The sequence below is a fragment of the Rhinolophus ferrumequinum genome, chromosome 11 (genome assembly GCF_004115265.2).
Source record: "Rhinolophus ferrumequinum isolate MPI-CBG mRhiFer1 chromosome 11, mRhiFer1_v1.p, whole genome shotgun sequence".
In the NCBI taxonomy this organism is placed as follows: domain Eukaryota; kingdom Metazoa; phylum Chordata; class Mammalia; order Chiroptera; family Rhinolophidae; genus Rhinolophus; species Rhinolophus ferrumequinum.
Genome location: NC_046294.1, coordinates 46,358,542 through 46,371,502, shown reverse-complemented (window position 1 = coordinate 46,371,502; position 12,961 = coordinate 46,358,542). Strand labels below are relative to the sequence as shown.

The 12,961-nt window shown below is 36.2% G+C and overlaps 1 protein-coding gene across 1 annotated transcript; it reads right to left on the bottom strand.

Annotated features, from left to right (window-relative positions):
• Nucleotides 1-5,206: 5,206 nt before the first annotated feature.
• LOC117029716 (olfactory receptor 52A5-like) lies at nucleotides 5,207-6,130 on the bottom strand. Its single transcript, XM_033118916.1, is given in 3 exon segments — nucleotides 5,207-5,367; nucleotides 5,370-5,824; nucleotides 5,826-6,130. Coding segments are annotated over 3 exon segments (921 nt in total).
• Nucleotides 6,131-12,961: the final 6,831 nt, after the last annotated feature.

The following is a 12,961-nucleotide window of genomic DNA, read 5'->3' as shown; positions in this document are numbered from 1 at the left end:
AGTTGACCAAGTTTATGTATTGGAAGTGCTGAAAAGGCTGCATGGAAAAGTTAGATGACCTGAAGTTTTCATCAATTCATGGCTCTTGCATCACAACAATGCACCAGCTCATATAGCACTGTCTGTGAAGGAGTTTTTAGCCAGTAAACAAATAACTGTATTGGAACACCCTCCCTACTTACCTGATCTGGCCCCCAATGACTTTTTTCTTTACCCAAAGATAAAGGAAATATTAAAAGAAAGACGTTTTGATGACATTCAGGACATTAAGGGTAATATTTCTGATAGCCATTCCAGAAAAAGAGTTCCAAAATTGCTTTGAAGGTGGACTAGGTGCTGGTGTCTGTGCGTAGCTTTCCAAGGGGAGTACTTCAAAACGTCACCATAGTGATATTCAGCAATAAGATATGTAGCACTTTTTCTAGGATGAATTTGCAAACTTAATTGTCCAAACTCAAATATCTTTACAGATAAATGTTTTCAGATTCCTTGGGTATATACTCAGGAAGGGGATTACTGGGTCATATGGTAATTCTACTCTTAATTTTTTGAGGAAAAAAATTACTGCCTTCCATAGCAGCTGCACCAATCAGCATTCCCAACAGTATATAGGTTTCCTTTTTCTCACAGTCTCTCCAACACTTATTATTTGTCTTGTAGCTGATAGCCATTCTAACTGGTGTGAAGTGATATCTCATTGTGGTTTTTATTTGCATTTCTCTGATGATTAGCGATGTTGAACATCTTTTCATATGTCTATTGGCCATCTGTATGTCTTCTTTGGAGAAATGTCTATTCAAGTCCTCTGCCCATTTTTAAATTGGATTCTTTTTGTTGTTGTTGTTGTTGTTGTTGAGTTGTATGAGTTCTTTATATATTTTGGGTATTATCCCCTTATTGGAGGCGTTATTTGCAAAACTCTTCTTCCATTCAGTTGGTTGTCTCTTTATTTTGTCGATGGTTTCTTTTGCTGTGCAGAAGCTTTTTAGTTTGATATAGTCCCATTTATTTATTTTAGCTTTTACTTCCCTTGTCTTTGAGGTCAAATTCATAATGTTCTCTTTGAACCCAAGTTCCTAAGCTTAGTACCTGTGTTTTCTTCTATGCAGTTTATTGTCTCAGGTCTTATGGGTCTTTGATACATTTTGAGTTAATTTTGATACATGGTGACAGACAGCAGTCTAGTTTCATTCTTTTGTATGTGGCTATCCAATTTTCCCAGCACCATTTATTGAAGAGGCTTTCTTTTCTCAGTGCATGTTATTGGCTCCTTTGTCGAAAATTATCTGTCTGTACTTACGTGGGTTCATTTCTGGGTTTTCAATTCTATTCCATTGGTCTGTGGGTCTGTTTCTTTGCCAGTACCATGCTGTGTTGATTGTTGTTGCTCTGTAGTACAAGCTGATATCAGGGAGTGTGATTCTTGCAGCATTATTATTTTTTCTGTAGATCGCTTTGGCTATTTGGGGTCTTTTGTGGTTCCATACAAATCTGATGATTTTTTGTTTGTTTCTTTAAAAAATGTCATTAGAATTTTGGTGAAGATTGCATTAAATCTCATATTAACTTTCAATATATATTAAAATGTGTGTTTAGATAGGAACATAGACAAAAAATAGATAACGTTGGAGGCAGCCGGGTGTCTGTTGATAGAAGAATGAATAAAGAGGAGGTGGTACATATATACAATAGAATATTGCTCAGTCATGGAAGGAAATGGGTTCTTGTCCTCTGCGACAGCATGGATGGAACTGGAAGGAATTGTGCTGAGTGGAATATCAGACAGAGGAAGACGATACAATGAGATTTTGCTTATATGTGAAATCTAAAGAACAAAATAAACAAGCAAAACAAAAACTCATAGATACAGAGAATGTTTTGATGTTTGCCAGAAGGGAGGGTGATTGGGTGTGGAGAGCCGGCTGTAAGCTGACAAGAACCTTACAGATATGGGGAGTGGGCTGTGAGTTGATAAGGACCTTGCAGCCTGCAAGGCCATCCGTGAGAAGCCTTGCCTCAGCATCTTCCCAGAAAGTACAAGATAACACTAATACAGCCTCAGACATACAAACTTGCCAATGTACAGAATGGAATGTTCTACTGATACTACTTGTTGTGCTAATACTTGCTTGTGTAGACAAGCAAGTATAAAACTGTTCTAATACAGTATAAAACTGTGTGAATAATAAAAACTGTGCCACTGCTCCACCATCTGTGGGTGGATGGTGGACCTCCCGATCCCAGCTTTCCTGTCTCTGTGTCTTTTCTTAATCTCCTCACCCTTCCCCCTCAGGCCAAACCCTCCTGCTTGCGTTGGATGCCACAGTTGGGGATAAGTTAAAAAGGGGAAGTGATTAAGAGGAACAAATTGGTTACACAGTAATCATGGGGATATATAGCATAAGGAATATAATCAATAATATTGTAATAACTATGTATGGTATCATATTAGTACTAGGTTTGTTGGGGTGATAGAGGGAGGAGGTTGGGGACAGGGTGTAAAAAGTGAAGGGATTAAGAAGTACAAATTGATTGTTAACAGTAGTCACGGGGATGAAGGGTATTTCATAAGAAATATAGTCAATAATATTGTAATAACTATGTATGGTGTCAGATGGGTACTAGATTTGTTGGGATGATAGATTGGAGGCAGTTGGGGGGCAGGGTGTAAAAGGTAAAGGGAGTAAGAAGTACAAACTGACAGTTACAAAGTAGACATGAGGATGTAAAGTAATGCATAGTGAATATAGTCAATAATATGGTAATAACTACGTATAGTGCCAAGTGAGTACTAGACTAGTCGGGGGGATCGTTTCTTAAATTATACAAATGTCTAACCACTATACTGTATACCTGAAATTAATGTAAAATAATATTGAATGTCAAGTGTAAATGAAAAAGTTTAAAAAAGGGGGAAAAGGTGAAGGGGAATAAGAGGTTCAAATTTCCAGGTGTAAAATAAATAAGTCAAGGGGATGTAATGTACAGCATAGGGAATATAGTCAATAATATTGTGATAGCATGGTACGGTGTCAGATGGCTGCTGGACTTATCATGGTGATCACTTCTTTAGGTATGTAAATGTTGAATAACTATGGTGTACACCTGAAACAAATATAATGCTGTAAGTTAGCTATATTTTAATAAAAATCTCAAAAAAATAAATTGAAAAAAGCAGAAGAGAGGGTAAGTGAACTAGAAGAAAGGTTAGTAGAAAATAGCAAAAACTGAACTTTAAAGCAAGATGCATTATTAGAGAAAGAGAAATATTTCACAGTGATAACAAGGTCAATAACAAGGAAAATACATTAGCTTTAAATCTTTATGCAGTCAATAAATGGAAGTATCTAACTACCCATCGCTTAAAAATAAAATAATACATTAAAATAATAAATTAAAAATACACAAATTAAAAGCAACAGCTCTAACAGGAGAAATAAACTAAAAGTCACAGTGGGACCATTTCACATATTTCTGTCAAAATCTGAAAACACAAGCAAACAAATGTAAGGTTAGAAACAATAGTATCACAATAAATTAACAAATTTACACACACCATCCATGCCCATGGATATAGATACAGATATAAATAACACTGCACTCAACAAGTACAAGTCGAGAAAAAGTGACCACAGACTGAGTCATAAAAAATGCTTACATTTATATTTTAAAATGCATTTTCGTGTGATATTAACAAACTATTTGGAAAGTTGTGACACGATAGTTTTACTCAACCACAGCAGAAGTGATAAGGATTTGCATAATGAAACCAGTGATGATGATGACGACGACGACGACGACGACGACGACGGCGACAGCTCTGATGATGATGATTACAGCGACGAACAGAATAATCTCCATTGAGTCCTTACCGGTTAAGAAGCCCCGTGTAAAGAGGATGACATTCATTATATTGCACCATGACAATCGCCATCTCTAGTTTCCAATGAGACATACATTATTCTTCCCTATTTATAGATTAGGCAGCTGACTCTGTGGCAATAAATTGTTTTCCAATGCATATAGTTAGGAAGAGGCAAAATAAAGTTTTGGACCAAGCTCCTTTTGACTCCTGAACTCATGCATGTAACCAACTTCCTCAATGATTGTTTTTTCCCTACAAAATTGGAACGTGCTTTTTCTATCAAATATTCTTGGCAAATATTTGACTATTTGTCCTCATTTATGATGGTCATGCAAAATGAAGTTTTTCTATGAAATACTAGCATTAGTATATGAGCATCGTAATGCAGAACAAAATGAACTTTGCTTTACATTAAAAAAAAAACAGAAAAAAAATAACTTTGGGAAACCAATATAGTGAGGATTCACGCCTCTGGAATCTCTGTCTAGGTTTCTTAGACCTCCATCATTGTTACGTCAAAGAGTTATTGTCGAATCAAGAAAATGATTGAACAAAGATTTAGGGTAATGTTGTCCACAATAAGTCTAAAATGTGCCTTCACAATTATATTTTAAAAAGCTTCTCTCAAATTGCTTATACAAATGAAAAAATTAAAAGAACACTTGAGCACAATAAAAAAAATAAGCCCAGTATTTTCTGCCCCAGTCTTAGCTGTGTTGGAGCAAGCATATTTTATGCCATGGCAATTACCAATTGGATTATACCATAAATTACTTAATAGGGCTAGACTTCCAAAAGCTAGATATTTGTAATTATTTCAGACAAAGTTCAGACTGTATTTGACAAGAAGGAGCTATTCAAGGGATGGATTTTGATAGGACAAAGTAAACGCTAAAGAAGATTTCAGAATAGTTGGAAAAGGAATGTAGAGAAACTTGTATTTTCCATACAGGAGGTTGATGTTGGTGCTGATCTAAGTACAAAAGAATGAATATAAGTTTCATTTTCCACTATGATCTGCACAAGGATCTCTACATTTGTTTTTTCCACTCAGACCTGGCCTCAGGTGATGAGGCGAGTACTGTGTTCTTATTCTTCCTATAGCCAAGCGTTTAGTCTTTCAACACCTTATCTCCTCTTCTATTTCCCTCAATTTTTTCTAACTGCCTCTGACTTAAGGTCAATAACCCATGGAATTTTTTTAAACACAATCATTTATATGCTAATTAATTTATTCATCAAGCATGGTAATACTCCAAAGCATTGACTGGATTTCCAAATCATCTATAGTCCCAATAGATGAGCTATTAAAATTATAGGAGGAAATATTTCCATCAAATGTCAAACCTGGATTTTGGAACACAACATTTTTACTCCCTTATCTAGGATGTATTTGGGCTTCACCCCACAGACAAAGGGATTGAGTAAAGGAGGAACCAGTAGGTAAAGGTTTGGCAAGATGATATGTATATATGATGGGATACAAGATCCAGATCTGTGAGAAAAAAAGCAAGGAGATAGAATTGGAAATAGATACACCTGTGGGGAATACATGTATTAAATACCGTAAGACATGCCTTTTTCTGGGGCAGGTGGAGCACAGTGATAGATATTTGTATATAAGAGAGGGTGATCAAAACGAAGTCAAGGCCACCAACAGTAAAAGCTCCAAAGAGATCATAGAATTTATTGATGTAAACATATTCAGTGGCAAGCTTCACAAGGGCCATGTGTTCACAGTAAGTGTGGGATATTAACTTGGTTCTGTGAAGTTTTAGACAGCACTTTATGAGCAGTAGGCATGGGATTACCAGAATGGCAGGCCTCAATGTCGCCCCAACTCCAATATGAGTGACTAGTTGTTCAGTGAATATAGTAGCATGCCTCAGAGGATAACAAATTGCTATATAGTGGTCCAGAGCCACGACCAGCAGGACTCCTGATTCAATACCCTGAAATGTGGATGAGCCACATCTGGAAAAGGGAAGCATCAAAATAGATCTCTGGCAAGTGGAACCAAAACATTCCAAGCATTTTGGGGACAATACTGGTGATAATTCCAATGTCTGTGGCTCCCAACATGGGCAGGAAGATATATATACGTTCATGGAGACTGGGTTCAGATTTGATGATGATCAAAAGTAGAGAATTTCCTATCAAAGCACAGAATGGAATCCCAATCCAACACTGTGTAGTTTCCAGTCCAGTGATTCCAACAAAGGTCAGCACAGAGGACATGAACATGGTGTGATTTGTAACAAGCATGGCAGTTCAGGGTTCTTCTTAGGAAAGGAGCAATGTTTTGCAAACTGCAGTTTTCTGTACTCTTCTATGTCCTTTTCTCAATCAGTCACACAATTATTGAATGCAGAAATAGGAAAATCAACTTCATCAGCTTATTTATCATTATTTAAATGAATGAAAAAATGCCAATATGGAGACCCAGTCAAAAGTTTCATCAGTATATACACTTTTGCAAAATCATCCACCCACACTCAGTGATATTCACAGTGTGAAATCTGAGTGTTTGGACACCATGCCTGTGATGAGGTCAGTGTGATCAGGATGCTTAGTGGTGTTCTTTCCCCCCGACCCCCATCTCCATCTTCTCTTTCTTCTTCTAACCTACTCAAGGAAATCAAAAAAAGGAAAGAAAAACACACACACACACAAAAACATTGAAACAATGCTTTAAACAAAGACACACCAAAATTCACTTTTTTTTTTAAATTTATTTTTAATTTATTGGGGTGACAATTGTCAGCAAAATTACATAGATTTCAGGTGTGCAATTCTGTATCACATCATCCATAAATCACATTGTGTGTTCACCACCCAGAGTCAGCTCCCCTTCCATCTCCATACATTTGATCCCCCTCACCCTCATCTTTTCTTTCCTCCCCATTTCCTCTCTCTTTTTTGCCATCCACTCACTTTAGACCAGCCCGGCTGGGTATTTCTACAGCACATACCAATAATTTTTGATAAATTGTTTTTTGAAGGTTCTTTCTAGAGTTGTGACTCCACCAATAAAACTGCCTCCCCTCACCTTGAACTTGCTTCTTACCAAGGAATTTTTAACTATGGTATTGCTGAAGGGTCCAGACTGCATAAACATAAACAATAGCAGCTGCTTAATTTTTTATATTACCATGGCAATTCTGATTCAGGAAACAAGTCTCATATACAAATTTTTCAGTTAAGCAATAACCACAGTTCCTCATATAGTTTCTTTTCCACGCATCAGAGAACAAGGACAGTTTGAAAATATTAGTTAATCAAATTAAGTGGGTTAAAGAGTACCTGGTGTAGGAGAAGAGAGACCTTATGTGTTTCACCAGTAGAGCAATGAGGAAGATGCGGAAGTGTTTAGAGGTAAGGTTAGGTGCATGATGAGGTTGGAAACCTAGGTGTCTGTATGGAGGCCGTGTTGACAGAAGTAAACCTTATAAAAAGTCAGGGCTACTTACTGGTGAAGGGAAGCAGAAAGTTCTAATTTTTTATTTTCTGTGAAACCTGAAACAAGAACAATATGAAGGAATAGGCCGCTTAGAGAACTGTCCAAGGTATTTCATGAAAAAATAATTGACAAATAGATACGTTCAGGTGGAAGTGACTTGGGAGGCAGCAGAGACAGAAAGAGAATACTCCAAAACAAAATTTTCATTGCAAAACAAAGTCTGCTGGGCAGCCGGTTGACTCAGTTGGTTAGAGCGCAGTGCTCATAGCACTAAGGTCACTGGTTCGATTCCCACATGGGCCAGTGAGGGACACCCTCCATAACTAGACTGAAAACAACTTGACTTGAAGCTGATGTGTCCTGGAAAAACACACTATTCCCTAATAAAATTAAAAAAAAAAAAAAGAAACCGTCCGTTGTTGGGAACTCTTCACACTTTTCTATAACTGAGTACCAGAAATAAACCATAGTTCAACTTTGAATATTTTTTTTATGCAACAGCAGAGAGATTGCCTAATTGACTAGTTGTTTAAGTCTAAATTAAGCTGATCTATAAATTTTGTGTTGTTGTTGTCCTAAGCATTCCAAAACACTTCTCCACAAATCATCACCTCCAAATATTCCGAGTCCTTCACTGGCCTCCAACAACCCTAATTTCCAATTATAAAATTTAAATTTGGAATGTTTTGGAAAATATCCTACCAAATCACCCTCAAAAAACTGAATTCTTTAGCGTTGCTTCCTGGCAGCTGACTACGAGGTGTGATCACAAAATACAGTGAATGTCTAAATTAAATATATATGTGTATATATATGTGTGTGTGTGTGTGTGTGTGTATAACAATAAAAGACACATTGCCATTAATCCCCCTCAAAATACTCCCACTCACTTTGAAAACACTTATCCCATCATTCTTGTCACTTTCTGAAGCAGTTCTGGAAGTCCTCTTTCATGAGTGACTTTTGTTGCACTTCCGTGGCTGCATCGATGTACTGAATTGATTCAAAACATTTTCCTTTCATGGTCATTTTGACGTCAGGAAAGAGCCAGAAGTCTCATGGTGCCAGATCCGGTGAATAAGGTGAATGAGGACACACCGTAGTGCTTTTATTTGACAGAAATTGTGTACCAGAAGTGAAGTGTGACACCCAGCATTGTCATAATGGAGGATGAAGTAAAGACACTCAGTCATGAAAGAGGATTTGCAGAAGTGCTTCAGAAAGTGACAAGAATGATGGGATAAGTGTGTTTGAAGTGGGGGGAGGTATTTTGAAGGGGATTAATGGCAATGTGTCTTTTAGTGTAATAATTTTTTTTTATTTAAACATTCAACATATCTTTTGATCGCACCTTGTATAGGCATGTTGATGCATTTCCATGCCTGTCTTATTACTGTAGAACTCTCACTTTCAGAAAAATTTCTTTATATTGAGCCAGCATGAGCCCATAACCACTGTCTGCCTTTTTAAATCACATATCTTCAGATATAATAGCACAAAAATTCACGTCACTCATGGTCCTCTCTTTTTCAAGTATAAAATGTGCAGGTCTACCCAACTTCTCCAATAGCATTCTGCTAACTGCCTTTAACCTCTCAGTTTTCCAAAGCAGAGTCTCCAATTTATCATCACTGTTCTTGAATTGTAGTGCATGGAAGTTCAAAAGTAGAGTAGACTATATAAAAAATGTATTTATACTCTTTACTTTTGTGTTGTGTCTAGAGTCTACATTCATTGGCTATACTTGTGCTTATACTTAAATATATATGATTTCATCTCCACTTGACCTGGTACACATTTCTAACTATCCACATACTCATGGTCCAAGAACAACAGTGGGAAGTGATGGGCACAGAAGAAGGTTGCTCTTTGCTAGTCCCAAATGTGGAAGATTTGTGTTTTCTAACATAATTTTCCCTGCTGACAAAACTTTATCAGTCTCTTGTAAATCCTCAGAGATACCTTTTCTCCCTGGGGCAAAGAAGGAGGTTCAGGGCCAGAGGAACAGACGTCATTTCTTAAGACTAGCTGCTCACTCAATTCCCAGGGGACCTGACAAATCTAGTCCCGCCAGTGGATGGCAGTGTTGAAGCATCTTAGTGCAATTGTGTGTCTCAGCACCAGATTGCTCTCACATATGTGAAGTATGTGACAGAGAAATGCAGCCCAAAATGGGGGAGTGCATAGCATGGAAATCTATTCCTTGGCTGAGAAAATTGGTCAACTTTATCTTGTGATTGTTAAGGAAAGGAAACTGGAAACAAAACTAATAATTATCTCTTGTTATTTATGCTTGGCCATCCAATGGAGATTCAAAGGATTTCCAGATGTACTTCAGGGATCCCAGGGAGAAGTGTGTTGGAAGAGGTAGGGGGGACAGCATTTATTGTAAGCTTTGTATGTAGTAAGGCTTGCTAAGAATTTGGAGGTGGGGTGGAATTAGCAATTCCACAAATGCACAGATGATATTTCCCATTTACAGTAATAAGGGATGAAGACAGTTCTTTCTCGAGAAAGAGATCATAGGCTTTTTCCATAATCTCTTGATCACAGGAATGTCTATACTCTTAAATGTCTTTAATATATAGTTAAACTTAAAATGAATATACATTTTGGCTTTTACTTTCTATTGTATAAAATTAATTAATTCAGTAAGGAGGGGAAAATATACCATAATCTTACCACTCAAATTCAAATACTATTAGTAGTTTTCATTGGTTATTTTTTAAATTAGTTTCAGGTGTACAAAACAATGTAATAGTTAGATATTTATACCCCTCACAAAATGATAAGCCCTCTGCCCCCAATCTATTACCCCTTGGACATCAGATGTAGCTGTTACAATTCCACTAACTCTATTCCCTATGCTGTACTCTCATTGGTTATTTTTTAATAGTTACATTAGATACATCATTTTTACTTTGTATCATATTATAATTATTTTAACAGTTTATGAAAAAATATCCAAAATGTCTTTATCAATGACATAATATTTTATCATGGAGAAATCCTTAATTAACAGAGGACATGAATGTTGAACATACTGTTATTTTAATCGTAATTTTAAAAAATCATACAAAGATGATATTTATGCATAGTTTGTATTCTTGAGTGTAAGACACAGAGCTGTATCATTATGGTCATTTCCTTATCTCAAAGTCCAATCACAGTACTCAACACATAGAATAATCTTAATAAATATTTGTTTAAGAAATCATAACACATTAAGAGACAGCTTTACTCTGAGTATAAGCACTGTACAATACTTTGCTAAACTAATGTATTTTCTAATACATCAGAAATATATTCACATTTATTTTTCCAATCGTATAATAAAAGATACACAAAAAGGAACTTAAGCATAATAATTGAAAATCCATATTACACATCATTTGTTTACTGAGGGAAGTATAAATATAATTAAATCATACTCTGTTCCACTTCAACAGCATTTCCCACCCTCCTTCTAATAGATGTTCTATACCTGGTGATTATTATCTCCAATGTGTTTTCTTGTATTTTTACCAGTTCACTCTTTCTCATTCTGGTTTCAACAATACTTTAACACAATGAGGTACACCTAAACTGTTGATCTATTTCTACTGTCTTTCATCTCTTTCATAGTTCATATCCCATCTTACTGTGATTGCCTGCTATGTATGAAAATCTTTTATCCCATTCTGGTCTCATATCTCCTCTGATACCTGAATACACCAGAATATCCAATTCGTACATTCCTTCTCCCCTGCAAATAAAACAACTGAAAAAAAATGCATAAGAATGCTGACTGGACTTATTAAATTGATGACAACCTGAAGTGGGATCTTTAGTGATAATTTTTAAAACGATAGCTAGAAAGTAGAAACAATCCATCAACTGATGAATAGCTAAATAAAATGTGCTATATCCATACAATGTACTCTTACTCAGCCATAAAATGGAATGCGGTACTTAGATGATACGTGGATGGAATCCACAGACATCATGCTTTATTTACATAAAACATCCAGAAAGGCAAATCCATAGAGACAGAAGGTACATTAGTGGTTGTGAAGACTAAGAGTGAGGACATGGAGGAGTGGAGGAAATGCAAAGTGACTGTCAATGGGTATAGGTTTTTTTTATTATGATAAAAATATTCTGGATTTGGATAGTGGTGATGATTGCACAATCTCTACAATACACAAAAAACCTCACTGAATTGGGTACTTTAAAATGACAAATGTTATGGTATCTGAACTGTGACTCAATAAAAATAAATAAAAGCCCATCGGGGGATTCTGTTGTCCCACTTAGAATGCTTCCCAACCCATAGCCTTGCCCAAAAATACTGGCCTGTTTCCAGCTAGAAAAGCCATCTGGTGCAGCAGTTTCCAACCTCTGCTCTATTCATTTCTCCCTCTCTGCATTTGAACCTGTAGTGATTTTTCTCTGGATCTTAATTCTAGGAGTGTTCACACCTGGCCATGAATATTCAAGATGTGTTTGAGGCTAGGACCTATGTGACACACTGGGTGAGCATTTTCCCTTATTCCTCACAACACATCTCTGAAGTGGGTGTCTGGAGCCCCATTCTAGAAAAGAGCAAATAACAAGCCCAGGAGCATGTGGGAAATTGAGAGAAGGGTAATGGAGAGACTTTGGCTTGTCTGATTCCTGGTCTATTTGAAGTCACACTCCATGACTTCAAATTATACTTCAAAGAGACAATAATCAAAACAGCATAGTATTGGCAGAAAAACAGATACACAGACCAGTGGAACAGAATTGAGAACTGAGAAATAAACTCACATAAATATGGGCATATCAGTTTTGACAAAGGAGCCAACAACATACAATAAAGAAAACATTTCAGTTTATTATTGTTTTACATGGCATATAGTAAAAGTTAAGAATACATACATACCAATTGTTACCAGTTGTTGCAGTACTACTTGCTGAAAAGTTTTTCCGTTTTCCATTGAATTGCTTCACTTTAGAACTGGTCCTGATAATTTGAAGACCGCAATTATTGAGCAATCTGAGTTCTAGACTAGATATTTTATCATATATTGACAGTTGAATACGATACAAATACAGTCTAGTTTCACATTCTGTCTCTATGTCAATCTTATATCCCCACATATTTTTTAGGATGACTGCCAGAACTAGTAATTGTTAGACATATTTCAAACTTCTCCAGATAAGCTTAGAATTATAGTGGACTATTCAAAACTGCCCTGCTGTCTGTTTATGTACAGCCTACTAGCTAAGAATGGTTTTTATAGATGAACTTTTGCAATCGATTTGATGATAGGGAGAAACCTAACTTTCACACCACTTAAGCAGAATGTTATCCCCAGGGGAAAAAAAGTGAATTACATTCTTCTAATAAGTAGACCTGCATTGCAGAAAAACCACAAATTATGAATATTTTTATTATATATAAATGTCACCACAATTTTGTGGAAATATATTTGATCTCTTGTTATATAAATACCTACATAATATTCTTTTTTTTTTGTATTATACAATTTTTTTAAATTTATTGGGGTGACAATTGTTAGTAAAATTACATAGATTTCAGGTGTGCAATTCTGTATCACATCATCCATAAATCACACTGTGTGTTCACCACCCAGAGTCAGCTCCCCTTC